Genomic DNA, 17,288 nt, shown 5'->3' on the forward strand with positions numbered 1-17,288 from the left:
GTCCCCTCGGTCCCTCCTTTTATAGACACAGGGTCTCGAGTCGGGTCTAAGGGTTCCTACCCCCTTTGATTTTTGGTCAAGGGGTTAAGTCTCTGTCGGGATTCCGACGAGGACAGTTGCGCGGTGCAATGGGACTTTCTTAGACCCCCCTGATAGTTTTACAAGCGTATGCTCGTTCCGCTGCTACCCAAGCTCGCTAATTTTAACGTTATGAGGAGCAACGGCCTACCAGGGGTAACGCCATTTCGCGTTTGCGATATGGCCGTTACAATTTTATGTTTAAATTCACCCTAATTATACTTAATTATGTTGAAATTAATGAAGGATTGTGGTTTGGCAGTATTGATTTAGCTTATAAATTGAGCTTCAAAAAATTATTAACCTTAATTTTAATGTTTAGATGAGTTTTTGATTAGTTCCAACACATTGCGTTCAATTTTTATCATGCCCCGTACTAAATTAATCAAAACGCGTCTTGGATTTAACCAAGACCTAAAAAGTATCGATAAGAACAAGGTTAATCACTTGACTGAATGCGCAGATATTGAAACTTTTTTTTAATTAAAACTTACATGCTTAAGAAAGTATGTTCCATCACCCTATTCCATTGAATAAACTTACTTTACTGGTAGTAAATTTTTTCCCTCTCAATAATTTGAAAAATTTACTTATCTCGGGTTTTCGAGCACAATTCCATTCCCCGAAAACATTTTATAACTACATTTATTATCACTTTTAAGAGAGTACGTGTATGACATTGTGTCGTTAATAGGTTGCTAACATATCCCCGTTCATGCCCTGAACGCTCCATAGTGAAACCTTTGTTAATTTTAGTGCAAATTTCAACAATGGCAGCACATTCAACATGGACGTTATGATTTTTACTCTTGGTTAAACTGACTTATGTTAATAGACCACTTCGACATGGAAAGACACGGGGGTAAAACTTTGCCTTCCATCTCGCTCGAGTGAGTCGAGTCGATGGAAAGATCATAAATAGAGCAGAGACGGCGAGGGGTCAAACCCCCCCCCTCCCATATGTCCCGATACTAAGGACATCTCTTTTTTACGTAAAAAGGGTCTATAGCAACGGTACGACAGACAATGGTCAAACGGTTCTGCCATGGCGTTTCTATGGTTCGCAAGCAGTAGGGGCGTGCATGATATTCGTAATTTTTTTATTTTCTTTGTTGTAATTGTTAACTTAAGCGTGGTCGTAGCCTGAAAATTATGACTTGGTTATTTTGAAAAATAACCCGCGTTCACCGAGTCGCGTGATCTACGACGCTGTGGCTCGACTCTGCTACTTAGTCTGTATATCTTCAGGAACAAGGATAATGCATTAACGGTTTTTAAAGGAATATGGGATTTTTAAACTTGTCGCTGCGAATCTTCCTATAGTAAATGTTGTATTTCTAGTAGCCCCATAGACTTCTGGTAGCACTCTTTATGCATTTGGTAGAACAGTTTTATAGAAATTGAAATGGTAGAAGATATTTATAAAATAAGATTTGTTCGAATATTTAAACTTCAATTTGGTCTAATTATTTCGTAGTTGTCCTATTTCAAGTCGAGGAATGCTCTCAAAAACAATTAATATTTGCTGACGAATACCTTAAAAAGTAATTCACACAGAATTCAGAATTCTCGAGCAGCTTAACGCGTAATTGAGTGGGCTACTGCCTTGGTGACGAGGCCAGCGAAAGACAAGGCATGAGAATGGCACAAGGCGTACTTCTATCAAGGGGGGTATACAACTATATATCCTCCTTGTTCGTATCGGGCGCAGCACAAGCTAAAGCAGACTACCCTAAATCGTTTTGTCATTGTTACGTGTAGTTACTAGTTATAAGGTATTTTTCCACACGAAAACTCTTAAAAGTGATAATAAATGTAGTTATAAAATGTTTTCGGGGAATGGAATTGTGCTCGAAAACCCGAGATAAGTAAAATTTTCAAATTATTGAGAGGGAAAAAATTTACTACCAGTAAAGTAAGTTTATTCAATGGAATAGGGTGATGGAACATACTTTCTTAAGCATGTAAGTTTTAATTAAAAAAAAAGTTTCAATATCTGCGCATTCAGTCAAGTGATTAACCTTGTTCTTATCGATACTTTTTAGGTCTTGGTTAAATCCAAGACGCGTTTTGATTAATATCTGTTACTTCGGTCTTAATTTTTATTAATTTTGCGTACATGTGGTGGTAAATTTATTTCAGTGCTCATTCCCGCATGCTGCAGAAAAGGAAATAGTTTGTCATTCAATAGACTGAGAGCTAGTAGCTAAGGGGACGTCACATCAATATTTTTAATCTTAATTTGAGCTGATGAAGTAAGATATACGAGGGTGTGATGTCATGACAACGATTTTAGTTTGACTATTTCTGATGAACCCAGACCAGAATATACTAGTTGCTTTCAGGCTAATTTTGAACCCCATTTCCAATGTCATTGTGTCAACAACATCTTATTCAGAACGCATATTTCTCTTAACCTTTACAAGAGATTCAACATTTAGAATACCATCTTTTGTGGTGCTCTAACTTTAACCTAATTTAAGAAAATAAAATGGTAATTTTTTTTGTTAAAAATGACATGATTAAATAAGACAACTAGCAATAATTTGGCAATATTTCGGGGGAAAAGAAATACAATTTTGTAGTATTTTGGAAAAGATGGCAATTTCATAATAATTTGATATACAATAACAGGAATACATTTAGCCATTCACTTTTAATTCAAAGGGCCCCTCCTTTGGCGCGTCTTAAAAAGATTTTCTCTTGTGTGGTAGTTTGGCATATTTTATTTTTAGCTCTGACCTTAAGTACAATCTTAATTGGATTTAGCCATGATAAATGATTAGCCAGCATACTAGGGGAGTCTGGCAATGGAACTGTGCTTAGATTTATCATTGAATATAGGAAAAACCAGGATCAACAAATTATTTACTAGTATTTATGAAACTAATATTAACTATTTTACCTTTGATAAATAAAGTCAAATGAGAGTTACAGTAGTTTATTGATGACAAAAGTTAGGGTTAATAATATTATTTATTTTATATAATAATTAAAATATAAATTGAAATTTTTTAAAGTTATGGCTGTTCAATAATTACTTTAAAGTCATTAAAACAATAAATTGCTTTATGAATATTTTGGTTAAACTTTTTGTCAAGGTTTAAACACGCATGATTATTTTATTGGAATGTGCTAAAGATTTATTTTAAAAACACATTTGGTTTGATAATTGCTACGTTTATTTATAGCACACAATTTGGAATTATATTTCCCTGGTTGATATTTATTTATGGTATTCATTATAATTATTTTCCAGTAAATAAAAATTTTGTTTTTCACGTTTAAAGCTAATAGTTGCGTATTTTTTAAAGGGTTTCATTCATAACTTTATAAGGAAAATTATTTTGGACACCAGAAAGGCTTTTGAGAATAATTAGTGATTGCGTCCTAACTGGCAAAAAATAGACCCTAACAGGGAAAAGCTATGAATAACTATAATTAATTTTAACTGAATCTAAAATGTAAGTTTCACTATGAATACATGAGAGGGATTAAAAAAATGTTCAAAGACAGTCATACGTGAAGGTTGGACTTAAAAAAGTGTGAAAAGTTCAACATTAATGTTAGAGCACCAATAATCATTTTGTTAATCTCTCAAGTGAATAATTCAATGATCCAAAAATATTTATACACATTTAATCCTAGGACTGTAAAATTGAGAATATATAATAGCCAGAAAAATAGTAAGCATGGGTTTTAATGTTAAATTATTTGAGGTATAAAAAAGGGAAGGGGGAGTTTGTTAAAATACTGCTAATATACTTAAAGATGCTTTTTAAAAAGGGTAGTGATTTGTTGGTGTAGAATCTGCAGTTTAGCTCAGAGAGTTAATGAAGCGCCTTGTATTTCGTTAGTGACATCTTCAATCCAGTTGATTTTTTCTTTTTTTCTATATTTAATACTATTGAACTAAGATGGCGTAAGTGGTTAATGTCATTAATTGGTAGCTTTTTTTACTGGTTCCATCGCGCTTGGTTTTGTTTTATTGATGTAGAGTCTGCAGTTTAGTTCACAGTTAATGAGGAGCCTTGTGTTTCACTATTGAACTAAGATGGCGTTAATGGTTAATTTCAGTAATCGGTAGCTTTTTTACTAGCTCCATCGCGCGTGATTTTGTTATGTTAATGTAGAATCTGCAATTTAGTTCAGAGAGTTAATGATGTGCCTTGTGTTTGTTAGCGACATCTCCAGTCCATTTTATTTTGTTTTGATATTTATTACTTTTGAACTCAAATAGCATTACTGCTTAACGTCATTAATTGGCAGCTTTATTTTACTAATTCCATCGAGCTTGTTTTGTTTGGCAAACGTCCGTAAAATAACGTTCATAAGGCGTTTCGATGGAAATTTAAATTGAAGTCCAAGGTGATTAGGCGGTTAATCACAGTTGGGTTTTTTAGAGTTACGAGTGAAGTACTTGAGGTTTAATCGGGTGGTGAAGGAGGGGGATTTGGGGTATTTCACCACCCGCGGACACGGGGTAGTCAGTTCCTGTAGGGTAGGCATGCTGACAAGTCCCTTATTCCCTCAAAACTTTGTCGCCCAGAAGCTTGGCTTACAGGAGTGCGCCCAAACTCCCAACATAGTAAAGTACATAATTTTACTAACAAACCATTGCTGTTCTAAATTTTAATAACGTTGAAGCAACTTTTGTTCAAAAAAGTTTTTTTTTAGCAAAATCATATCTGTTATGAACTTCTATTGTGTTGATGAACTTGAAGGCAAGGCTTGCCAAGCCGTTATATAACTATGCAGGGAAATTAAATAATTGACACGTATTATTTGGCCTTGGTACAGCTTGACGTTCTATAGACACTCACTCAACAAATACGAGACACTCACTCAACAAATACGAGGGTTATTTCTTTGAATATCTTTGCTGTTTTTAATCCAAAGTCGCTCTCATTCTTTGCACACGCCAGTCTAAAGTGTCTGTTATTTCGGCATAGAAGTTGAATATTTATATTTCTTGATCTGTCTATCGAAGTCTTGTGGTGTTGTTTTTTATAATGATGATGTTCATATTTTTTAGCTGTGTAGTTTTAACCTTTTATTATACTGGTAAAGGCTATGATGAATTATCTTTCTGTTGAAGCTTAGCAGCTGGCACGTGTTGATACAATACGCTTGTAGTTGTACGAAAATAGTCTTTAAATTGCATGTTTCAAAGTTGAACATATGAACTGCTCGTAGCATTTTTGTCGAAATAATTTTGTTCTTCGATATATTAGTTATGTAAAGGGGCGGAGGGGGAGGAGGCGAAAGAAAACTTTACCATTTACTGGCTATTATATGTTCATTTAAATATGAGATTTTGAGGGTCAATTTTTATAAATTTTGTCAGGCAACTCTTAGCTTTAAGTTTGAAAACAGTGCTGCTAGAACATGACAATTATTGTTTTGCGCGTGGGTTACCAAAGGGACAATGAAAAGGTTATAAAATTTTGAAGAAAAAAAATTATTCCAAAAGGCTTTGCAAATTCTACCCCTGTTGGTTTTAATCAATGCCACCCGTCACTCAGACTACTCCAGCTGGTGAGAAACACATAGAGAATATGCAAAACTTCCTGGAATATTAATTAAAAAAAATGTTTTAGTTATTTTATTCACACGGGTAATGTAATATATATATCTATATATTTTTTGGTAACCGCAATTGGGGAAATAATTCTCAAACTTTATAAAAACAAATTATCCAACAATAGTAGGATATTAGTTAGTGGGACAAATTAATAAGTTCATATGGCTATTAAATACTTAAAAATAAATTTTTGTAAGTGGTATTAGATTGGGTCGGGTACACATTATTGATAAGTTATACAAAGAAAAGGTTATATTAATAAATAATATTTAAACACAAAATCTTCGCTACAGGGGTTGAAATTAAAACAGTATGATATTAGATTAAATTAATTTTGTTTATAAAATCTCGTGGACTTTTTTTGGAACGGTTTGAAATTGTTAATGCAAAAAAAAAAAATTATGAGCGTCTTAATGTAAAAAAAAAATATAGCGCGCTTAAAAGAGAAAAATGGTAGTTGCGAAACTGATATTTAGAGAACTCTTGGAATATATTAATTTTAATCAGTATTTATTTAAAATTTGGGTACGAGTGTCTAAATCTCAGTTCCAAAAATCTGTTCAATGTTAACTAATAATATGAGTTTGTCTCAATAGTAACACCAGCTTATTAAAGAATTATATTTAATCACATAGGATTACCAACAGGGGCTACGTTTTTAACTTGTTTTTATATAAAATACCATTGGGGCAAGGCAAAACCCTTCACTAGAAAATTTAAAAATTAATTCAAGAATCATCGCCTTTTTTCGTAACAATAGCATGGCCCTACAATCCTCCTTCCCCTCCCATTCACGGTTATTATAGTCTGGGCAACATCAAAATTTATCTCGAACCATTGTAAACCTTTAACTTGCTCGAGAATTAACAATTTTACCCAATCATAAATTACTTTAAAGGGAATATGAAACTATTAGTATATCTTTGACAGATATGATGCTCCTTTCTGGTACGAATATTGAAATTTTAAGCTTTACCCGGGGTAAATTTGATATGGATTCTTCAATCACGTTAGATCCTTTAATGTGTCTGGACTCTTTCCAAGAGCAGAACAGTGACGTCAGTCAAGTTACTGACGAATCTCTCCCTTTTTCTGATTATTGCATCACTGACCTCGTACCAGCCGTTGTCTTTTCTCACAAAGTTCACATAATGTCCCTCGGCCAACGATTGACCTTTATGAATAATCACCGCTTTAGTTTTAAAAAGCATCTTGCTCAAAGTGACATTTTGATTTTCAAAACTTGATATTTTGGTCGAAATCTTAACGGGACGACCATCTTTGTAATCACCACGGAGAAGACACAAAAATACGTACTTCCCGCTGGATATCAATACATCACGCTCTTGTATTTTTGGGTTGTTACAAAATACGCATGGCACCTCTGTTAATCTCATCCTTTTTTCTAGAGATTTCCAATCAATTTTATCTCGGTTTTCTAGTGGAAGATTGAAAATGTTGCTTTCAACAATATTTTCCGAATTTTGTTCAACTTGACATTTGGGGCATTTGGTAAAGTTTCGCGACTTTGACCAAAAAAGATCTTTTAGAGCCTTAGAGTAATTGGCTTCCATTTCTTGACTTAGTGTCGTCAAGAGCACCATCAAAAATTCACTGGCGTCTTGTTGAACGTTTTGCGTAAAATGATTTCCGACAGCCATTCTCAGTTCCAACCCTTTACGACTGAAACTTCCTTGAGAACTCTCGATGTCGTTTATCGTGTCATGGAGGCAACGTAAAACTGGTTTTTCAACGAATGATCCATTGTAAGATTTAACCAATTCTCTTAATTCCGGCACTAATATGAGTAGTTGCAAAACGCTATTAGAATAGCACGTTACTTGATCATCGTTAGCTAAACCTTTCAAGGGAAAACTATCCAAACTCTGTTGGGCTTTCCTTTTCTTCTTCGGTGTTTCTTCACATCTCACTTCCTCGCCTTCTAAAAGGCTTTTAGATAGCGTAGGCGCACTTCTTTTCCCACCTCTACTTTCTTTCGACTCCGTTATTTCCAAAAGAGGCAGATCTGGCCTATATTTTTTGCGAAGCCTGTTATATTCCATTATGGCTCGTCCATCCGCCTTAATTTTAGTCGGATCGAACTGTAATAGATGGAGTCCGGCTAAGGACGTCACTCTCGATAAAGCGACGTACGCCATGCCCGTTCCAAATAAATTCGGACCCAAATCCATAATGGCGCATTTTAAACTCATGCCTTGGCTTTTGTGTATCGTAATTGCGTATGCCAGGATGACGGGAAACTGGGAGCGCTTAACGTAAATGTTTGTCATGAGCAAAAATTTGACGCAAATTTTCTCAACTAAAAAGTCAGTGTTAGCGTTGTCGTTGTCGTTATTCGGTTCGCGATCTACTCTGAGAAAAATACCAACAACGTTTCCTTGTTCGTCCTTCTTGAATCCAGTTACAAAACCCATCGTACCATTTACAACGCCTTTTTCAAAACTGATATTCCTTCTGACCATTATACGGCAGCCAACGCAAAGAATTAACTCGCTCTCCAAACCGCCCGTTTTGGACGGTTCGTTTTTTAGACTTTGAAGTCTCCTCAAAATGTTTTTATTCATTTTTTTGCCATAGTCAGCGAGTCTATCCTGGCAAGGAATGACTTCAACTTTCTCGCCGTTTTTTCGCAGCATTTCGCCGTTGAATTTTTCGCACATGGCTAATTTAGGCATCAAACAAATTGGGCGAAACCCTTCATTGGACAGTTTAATGAAAAGGTCCATAGCCACCTCGATGTTTTTTCCTCGAGCAACCAATCTACTTTCTAAGGTTGCAACATCAGCTTTAGAAATATTCCCAATTCTAACTCTGCTTAAAATGTCGCCGTAACTTTGGTCGTTGGCTTGTCTAACATTTTGCGTTAGTTCATCGTATTTAAAAAACTTCCAAAGATCACTTCCTCCGATGCAATTGAATCTAAGTCTGGCTTCTTCGGAAGTGATTTTGATGAACGCGGGATTTCCTTGAACCGGAGGCAATTGGAAAAAGTCTCCCAAAACAAGGATAAATACAACTCCACCAAATGGTTGGTTCATTTCCCAAAATTCGTTCAGCCTCAAGTGAACGTGAGTCAGTAACACCGACGAGACCATGGAAATTTCATCAATTATTAACAATTTTAAATTTCCCAAAGTTTCTTTCATAATGCTCATATTGTCAGAACTTAGGGAATGGTATTCGGCAATACGCCCATGATCTACCGGCAACATTAGTAATCTGTGTAATGTTACGCCATTAACATTCAACGCTGCCAAACCCGTTGGCGCGGCAATTGCCACGCTAGCAGGATTTTGAAAGCGTCGCCTTACTGCGTTGGCGAGAGTGTCGATAAGAAACGATTTGCCAGTGCCACCGGGTCCCGACACAAAAAGGCACTTGTTTCCAGATTTTTCTCCCTCTTGGGAGAAGTGATCCATGATGTGATCATATATTCGCCTTTGATCCGAGTTTAGTAACGCCACATTGTCATCATCAGTCTCGAAATTGATTTCCATGGCAGCTTCCACATCAGCCATCGCGTGTTCAGTTTCGATAACAATTTCTTTCCCTTGTAGCGCATTTTCATCGTCCTCACTTTCTCCCTCCGATACTATGGTTTCTAGCTCTTTCGCCTTTTTAGAAGCCTTCCGTTTCTTTTCAACTTCTTTGGAAACCGACAGCTTCTCGTGATATTCTCTCATGTCTTTTAACACCGAAAGCGAGTTTTCGAAAGCATCGGCGTATGTTTCAAAATCGCCCAATAGCTCATTTTCGTCACGCCACGGTTTGAAGAGGATCAGTAGAGCGTGACAATACTGTTCTTTCTCCTCCATCGGGTCGTGAATAAAGTGCTCTATTATGTACGGCTTAATTCTCTTTCTCATGAAACCCAGATTGTTTTTCAACTGGATGACATTCGCATTTTTCTCGACACCCTCGGAGCGCATGGCATAATCGTAAAACTGACCAAATTCCCGCAAACTAAGATTTTCCAAGCTGTCGGGACGATTCGGATACTTGTCGTCGACGAACCCTTTTTGGCAAGTGTCCTTGCTTTCGGGGTCAGTTTCCCTCAAACGAGCGAGTTCCTTGTAACCTTTCAAAATTCTCGATCGGTTTTCTTTCAAGTTAGTGTTTATAAATTTAGTGCTGTCAGACTTGTTGTAAAGGTCTTGGCCCAGCATCATATCGAGAGCTTCATAAATTCCTATTTGCTTGCACGTCAAAGATTTCAATCTATAGGCAAATAATTTTTTGGACAAACTTTCGTTGCCTAACTCGGCAAAAGTTTGGTCCATGTCAGCCCGGTCTCCCTTTGTCACGTAAGCCGTAACATAGTTTGCCACTATTTCCGATTTGTCAGCGACAAATTGCAAATCCATATTGGCTTTGGAAGCCAATAGTAGCGTTGGATTATAATCATTTATTAAATCTTCGTGCTGTTTTCTCGGCAAGTCGTACAACCGTTTTTGCACCTTTTTCATCTTACGGTGACGAGTAACTGATCTAACGGAATTCATAGTCGCTACGTTTGTTACGTTAGGAGGGAAACCGTAACGACACACTCTCGATCCTTTTTTAGAATTTTTCACCTTCTTGTAACAACTGGAGGTGCATTTGTGAAATTGAAATTTTTTTACCAGCCGGTGCAATTCTGGACTTATCGATGCGCTTGGCATCGAACACGTGACGTGTTTTTGCACGTAATCCAAAATAGTCTCGGGCGAAGAAGTTCCAATCTTTGGAGCGTCCTTGGCCCACGAAAGCATGTGGTAGTGAGGTAAACCACGAGATTGGTATTCAACCCGCCAAAAATGATGTTCTATCATGCCAAGAACTGGATTTTGCTTACACAAGACAAAGTTGTTTAGCAGCGACCTCACTTTGTTGTGAAAGTGCAAATTTACGCTAAGCGGATCCAAATTCAACAATTCAGCCACCGTCATCGACTCTATTCCTGGAACGTCTGAATTCACTTTTCTCAAGTGATCGTGAAGTTCCAAGTCATCGTATTCGGCTGGATTAAAAGTCAAGAGCCAGGTTGGAGGACCAAATTCCCGAATCATCGCTAAAACGGATCTAAGGACTTTATACCAGTAGTCCTTAGTTCCTCGAATATGACCCAAGAAAGTAGCTAAATTACTCTCAAGTTCTTTATCGCCAGATTCAACGCGACTTAGCAAATTTTCAACCCCAATAGGCATGGGTTTTTTTACACGAAGAACGTAGTTCAAACTGCTAGAAATCGCTTTCATTTCGCATTCTTGATAAGAATGGAACAGATAGGCGTAATCTCGTCTAAAAATTGGACTCTTGTTCAAAAAACGGGATAAACGATACTCGGTTTCCGTTATTTTCCCAAATGGTCTATCATCGTGCTTGCCAAAGCGACCCTTAGGGAACAAATGAACAAAGCTCATGTATTCCAAGTTTTTGTCCCAAGTGCTAACTGGCTCGGCTTCGACGCGCTTCATTTGGTAAGCGCCCAGTAAATCTTTCGGTGGTTGAACGTTCACTGGATGAATAGAGTAATGATCGTACAGATCATTGGCTTCACCCTCAGATAGTTTTCGCAACAAAGCCTCGGGCTGTGTTAAAATTTTGAAGGCGTTGCCTGGTGCAAGCCTAGACTGATTTTCATCCTGCTCCTGTATGTTCGAAGCGTTTTGGTCACCTTGGACGTCGTGACTACTATCCGCTGGCCCTTCTGTTTGAAGCGCAGCGGAAGCGCGTGTCAACGCATCGGATACATCATTAATTAACGCAAGTGGATCTGTTACGCTCAGTAATTCTTCGGGAGTCAATGAATTTTCATTTCCATCAATTTCTTGCGTGCCACAAATATATTCCTCATTCATTGTCGAAATATCAATGTCTTTGTAAAAAGGGTTTATCTTTTTCAGCGCACTGAATGCTTTCAACACTTTTTCGAGGCAAACAACCTGTTGCCAAACTTTTTTGTCCGCTGTGGGAACGCCATTCACCAAGATATGCAGTTCGTGATTTTTGGGCAACGTCTTGGGAATCATCTTCAAATTTTTCTCCACGGGTATTGGAAGATAAATTACTCTTCCCTTCAAAGCTTTAACCGTGCCAAATTGCATGTTGGAGTTGGTTTTGGTGCCTAACCGCACCACAGTGTGGAAGGCCTTCACAAGCTGAATTAAAACTTTCTCAAACATGTTTAAACTGGTGACATCTGGTGGAGGATTGTCAACCGCCAAGTTGTTCAGAAAACTTCTGTTGGGAACTTTACCCTTTCCCAAATCCGTAGCGCAATAACGACATAGTAGCATGTCTGCTTCTCTCGTGTCGGAATTATTCATTATCCAGCCAGCTCTTAAAATCAGATAGGCCTCGTTCTCAAAAACAGCTCTGTTTACCAGTTTTTCTACTGCTCTTAAATCAGATTTTTTCAGTAATCTTAAACAGCAGTCGCAGGGCGTGTCGTGAAACTCGTTGGTGTTTAGCATTGCCCGAGCGAATTGATTCTCGTAAAGACTCAAGATTTCACTTTCATCGAGACTCGGCCGAGGAGCGTTAACGCTTCCTTCGAGAGCATCGTTTTGTTCCTTATTTAAATTTTTGCCACGTGTAGCAAGGGTTTTCCTTAATTCCGCCATGACATTCGTCACAGACTCGTAATCACCACTTTCAATTTCAGTTGAGATTTTAGTTAACGCGTTGAGTAACGCTTTGACGTGATAAATATTATTCAGAATATTTCTAATTCCCGAATAGTGAGGAGCCAGTTCAGCGAAAGCACGCAAATAACTTTGGCACTCTTCGCTATCAGCGCAGTAAGCAGTGTGTCCTAGGAACGGAACTATTCTCACAACTATTTCGTCTCCATCTGGTGGTATAGACACGTTTGACTTTTTGCAAAATTCTTTTCTTAATTCGCAAAGGTCCAAATCAGAGTCAAAAATTTTAGTCAAAGATTTTTCATTCGCATTTGCAACTGTGTTTACGAAAGCTAGTACTTTTGCAATGGCTCGAGTTCGAACATTACAAATATCACTGCATTCCCAATATACAGTTTTGTTTTTGGTTTCAATAAACCCACCTTCATTGATCACAAAATTTGCTTTTGGATTCTTCTCTTCAGTTTCAACAATGTTGAAAAGATTCGTAACATCTCCCGATTCATTAACTTGTAAAACTAGTTCAACATTACTAGTTGCGTTATTGTTTTTCATGTCAACGATATTTCCCATTTCGTCAACAAACAATTCTTTAGTCGAACTGGTAGCACGGTCTCTCAGAACTTTTCTTACACGACCATCAGAATCCAATTGAAAAATTTTGCCGTAATGTGACTCATCGTCATTTTTCAATATTTTACCATTATTTCCAACGAATAATAGGTAGTTTCATGGAAATAGGCCTCTTTCATACTACTGTGAAGCCTTTTCCCACCCACAACTTCTGTCAAATTGTCACAAGTGACTGACCCAATTTCTTTGATTTTTTTGACAAAATCCTTAAATTCACTAACAATTCTCGTTATTTGGGCGTGGTAAGCTGAATATAATTGCCTTTTGAAATGCAATATTCTACCAGCTAGCACTTGGCATTTTAGCTTGTGAGAGATAGACTTCGTGCGTTGTTTTTTAGTCTCAACGTTGAAAGACTCTGACGCCGCCAGTCTTTCAGTTAGACGTTTGACCAGAAACCTTTTATAGCTTTCAGCTATAATTTTTTTGTTTTTCGTTTTGAAAATTCCCGCATTGAGAAGCTTTTTCGCAAAACCAAACTTATCTTGTTTAGTGGGTTTCATATATTTTTTTTATTTTTTGATTGGGAACCCACATTAGTAGTGCCACCACGTGGTTTAGTCCAATTTGTTTTTTTCGCAATACCAAGGCCAGATTTACGAGCAACTTGAGTATTTGCGTTTTTTTCCTTGAAGTACTCCTTGTTTTTCAGGTAGTACTTTTTAAAGTGAAGCTGATTATTTTGCTTCTTTTGCAAAGCTTTCCTCTCAGTTTCCAATTTCAACTTAGCTTCTGTTCTAATTTTTCGCATTAGAAGGATATTTTTTTTCCGCTTAGCTTGTTCTCGAGTAACCATTTTAAATAGTCAAGAATGGCTGTCACAATAATGTATTTAATAATATATTGCAACGGGTTTTGCGAATATGTTTGATACACCCAGCAGTTCACAAGGAACTTTTTAAGAACTCTTTGAATTGGCAAAGGTACACACAGAACCCTTTAAATTTGCAAAGGTACACACAGAACCCTTTAAATTTGCAAAGGTACACAAAGAAACCCTTGAATTTGCAAAGGTACACAAAGAAACCCTTGAATTTGCAAAGGTACACAAAGAAACCCCTGAATTTGCAAAGGTACACAAAGAAACCCTTGAATTTGCAAAGGTACACAAAGAAACCCTTGAATTTGCAAAGGTACACAAAGAAGAACCCTTGAATTTGCAAAGGTACTCAAAGAAGAACCCTTTGAATTTGCAAAGGTACACAAAGAAACCCTTGAATTTGCAAAGGTACACAAAGAAACCCTTGAATTTGCAAAGGGACACAAAGAAACCCTTGAATTGGCAAAGGTACACAAAGAAGAACCCTTTGAATTTGGAAAGGTACACAAAGAACCCTTTGCAAAACACTCAGATTTCAATGATGTAGGTAATAATGAAATGTGAGTAATAAAAAATAGGCTTATCATAAACTTTAACAAAAGGAAAATTGGAAAGAAAAAAATAATTGAGCACAAACGATGTATGAAGTTGGTTTAAATAACCAACTTATTAACCAATAAAATACTTCTAAATATAATTTGAAGTAATAGATATAATTAAATACAGGTTTTTAATAGAGGAATACGAACCTTAAGCCTGGCTTCGGAAAGTTGCCGCCTAAAAGTGAACTTTGAAGAGGCAGAGTAGTTCGTAAGGGCACAGCCCACTCGATCACGCAAGTGCGTGCAACTTGCGTGATCGAGTGGGGTGTGGTAAGGGCGAAAAGCCCAAAAAAAGTGAACTTTAAAGAGGGGGAAGGGGCCCTATTAAAAATCAAAATGGCGGCTGTATGTAAAGAAGTTTTACTAGTTAAACCTTGGTTTAACCTATCACATAAGGGTAGTTTTTAGGTTTTAACGGGCAAAATTATAATTACATTTATATCATGGAATTGAACGTTCGTGAACAAACGTTTATTCTCCTTTTGGAGAAAATTTTGGAGTATATAGAGTTTGTAGAAAGTGGCAGAAAGAGATCTTAGTGGAAAGAGCCCAAGTCTTAAGTATGCAGTCATGATAAAAGGGAAGAAAACGGTTTAAAAATTAAAGCAATTTGCTTGAAAACAATGACATGAGGTGAGATGTTTGTTTGAATATTTTTGGAAATTTCAAAACATGCTCCTGCAAACCTGTGTTTTATGTCAGGATTGGGTATAAACCCAGATTTCCCATTCATGGGGGCTTCACCTGATAACAAAATTTCTTGCGAATGCTGCGGTCTTGGATTATTAGAAATCAAATGCCCTTATTCAGTAAGAGAAATAAAAATAGAAGAGTATGCAACTACGAAATCTTCATGCTTGGAATATTGTTAACAAACGAAGAAGTATAAACTGTCCTCTAGTTACGCTTACTATTATCAAGTACAAACCCAAATGATGATCCGTGATAGAAGTTATTGTGATTTTTGTCATTTGGACACTGAATGAAGTCACAATTGAAAGATTTTTACCTGACTCTGAACTTTGGAAAGAAATAATTCAAAAATGTACAAAATTTTTTTACAAGTGCATATTATTAGAATTGGTTTGTAAGCATTTTAGAAAAAATGTTTTCTGTAATGGCATTAGAGAAATTCCAGTGAACTCTCTAGCCACAATTGTAAAAATCTGGTCAATAAAAAGTATTGTTATTGCGGTAAAAGGGAAGAGGGGAGAATGATAGCTTGTGATAACGAGAACTGTGATAGAAATAGTTTCATAATAACTTTCATTACATATCTTTAAAAATTACAAAGGTCCCAAGTACAAAATATTGGTATTGTCCAGACTATTCTAAAAACCAACCCAAAACACGAGGTAGAGGTAGACTAGGAAAGAAAAAGTGATAAAACTTAATTAGTGATATTTTTTATTCCTTCCACCTTAATTGCGCAATAAAAAATTTAAAATTTGCAAAAATATACTATGAACATCGTAAATCTAATCAAATGGTACTACAGAATTGATGGAAGGCAAGTATAATAAACGGTCCTCGTTTCATTTGATTGAATGAATTCTTCATCCATTCTGTATTTTTGAAGTCTTCATAAAAATTTATATCTTCTATGGTTAGATCAGTTTGAGTTTCGGCAGTTTTGTATGTATTATAATTATTATTGCTTGTCTGACTCTATGCCTCCACCATTTCAACATTAGCTTGAACAGATGCATTTAAAAAAAGTGGTACGCATTGACAAGCAACTTCAGCTCTTCCAGAATCTTCAATACTGTCTTCAAGAATGCTTATTTCCATAATCATAGAATCATCTAGACTGTCTACCGTTAACACAGACTCATCTTGACTATCTTCCGTTAACACAGAAACGAAGAGATCATTTCCCAATGATGACATTGACATCGCATTTTCACTTTGTGATTCCAATTCTCTCTTCTTCTTAGAACGCTCTAAAGACCGATTATGTAAATCTAGTCTAGATTTTGGAGATCTTAAGCTTTGCACACTTCTATATCCCAGGAATAGTGATGGAACCCAATCAGGGTGTGTCTCATCTTCCAAACTTGACGGTTTTCCTAAATTAAAATACATTGTATTAATGAAAAAATTTTAAAACTTGTACCATTTCTTTAATTTTAGTATTTCTTACCTGAAATAAAATGACGACTACATATTCTATGCCATTTCTGTATTAGATCAAAAGTTGAAAATTTTTTTTCAAGATGAACGGCGTTAACCCAAGCCTGCCTTCTTTTACGCGAAAGTTCTTCAATATAAGGCCCATATTTCTTATTTACACCAGGAAAAGAGTAAAACGAAATCCCCTTATCTTTTTCCGTGCGACTTTTACATTTAAAAACCGAACAATAAACCATTTTTAACTAAAATATTAATTAAAATTGCTAAGCCTGTGCCGCTCTATGAGGATTTTAAAGGAAAACTCATTTGTCGTCTGCTACGTCAGACTCACTAAGAATCTGGCAGCCCGACACCGGGAAGGAAACTATTTATTGCAAACCAGCAAAAACAATTTTGATTGGTCGGTTACGAAAGTTCTAAAGACCACTAGCGCTGAAGACGAATTATTGGGGGCAGCACTGTAGAGCGGCTTTTTTTAAAAAAATTCATTTCAAAATCATAACTGCCAAAAAGGTTCAGCTAACCATATCTGAAGTAAGTTCCATGCTAAAAAATTTTAATTTTTAAATTTTAATAAATAGTTTTTAAGCTAAAAATATTGTTAAGAACTTGAATGTTTAATATCATAATCTAGTTTAACAATTTACTGGAGCAGATAATCAATAATTTATTTTTTTTGTTAGAAAATGTCGAATATGACTTTTAGTGGATCTATGACGGGAGTGAAGATAATAAATTATGGGGGCGGAGGTGGACGCAGAGGTAGAGGGGGACGGCGCACTCAAAATAAT

The 17,288-nt window shown here is 36.4% G+C and overlaps 2 protein-coding genes across 2 annotated transcripts; both read right to left on the reverse strand.

The window, feature by feature from the left end:
- Positions 1-5,563: 5,563 nt before the first annotated feature.
- Positions 5,564-7,601, reverse strand: LOC149682718 (uncharacterized). Its single transcript, XM_089834369.1, has 3 exons — positions 7,504-7,601; positions 6,802-7,403; positions 5,564-5,569 (listed from the first exon to the last, which is right to left on the reverse strand). The coding sequence occupies exons 2-3, from the start codon at positions 7,321-7,323 to the stop codon at positions 5,564-5,566; spliced, it is 528 nt and encodes a 175-aa protein (XP_089690495.1). The 5' UTR covers positions 7,324-7,403; positions 7,504-7,601.
- An 8,431-nt stretch (positions 7,602-16,032) lies between these two features.
- LOC149682719 (uncharacterized) lies at positions 16,033-16,790 on the reverse strand. Its single transcript, XM_089834370.1, has 2 exons — positions 16,508-16,790; positions 16,033-16,433 (listed from the first exon to the last, which is right to left on the reverse strand). Exons 1-2 carry the CDS (start codon positions 16,731-16,733, stop codon positions 16,033-16,035), a joined length of 627 nt encoding a protein of 208 aa, XP_089690496.1. The 5' UTR covers positions 16,734-16,790.
- Between the last annotated feature and the right edge of the window lie 498 nt (positions 16,791-17,288).

This window comes from Phalangium opilio, unplaced genomic scaffold, assembly GCF_054372755.1.
Source record: "Phalangium opilio isolate 3A_F unplaced genomic scaffold, DU_Popi_V2 ptg000038l_1, whole genome shotgun sequence".
Taxonomy (NCBI): Eukaryota; Metazoa; Arthropoda; class Arachnida; order Opiliones; family Phalangiidae; genus Phalangium; species Phalangium opilio.

What these genes read in the sequence shown, in the direction of transcription:
- LOC149682719 (XM_089834370.1), bottom strand. Translation starts at nt 16,733, where the DNA reads ATGGTTTATTGTTCGGTTTTTAAATGTAAAAGTCGCACGGAAAAAGAT. An exon ending in TAGTCGTCATTTTATTTCAG is followed by an intron (nt 16,434 to 16,507) that starts GTAAGAAATACT and finishes ATTTTAATTTAG; the next exon opens with GAAAACCGTCAAGTTTGGAA.
- LOC149682718 (XM_089834369.1), bottom strand. Translation starts at nt 7,323, where the DNA reads ATGGCTGTCGGAAATCATTTTACGCAAAACGTTCAACAAGACGCCAGT.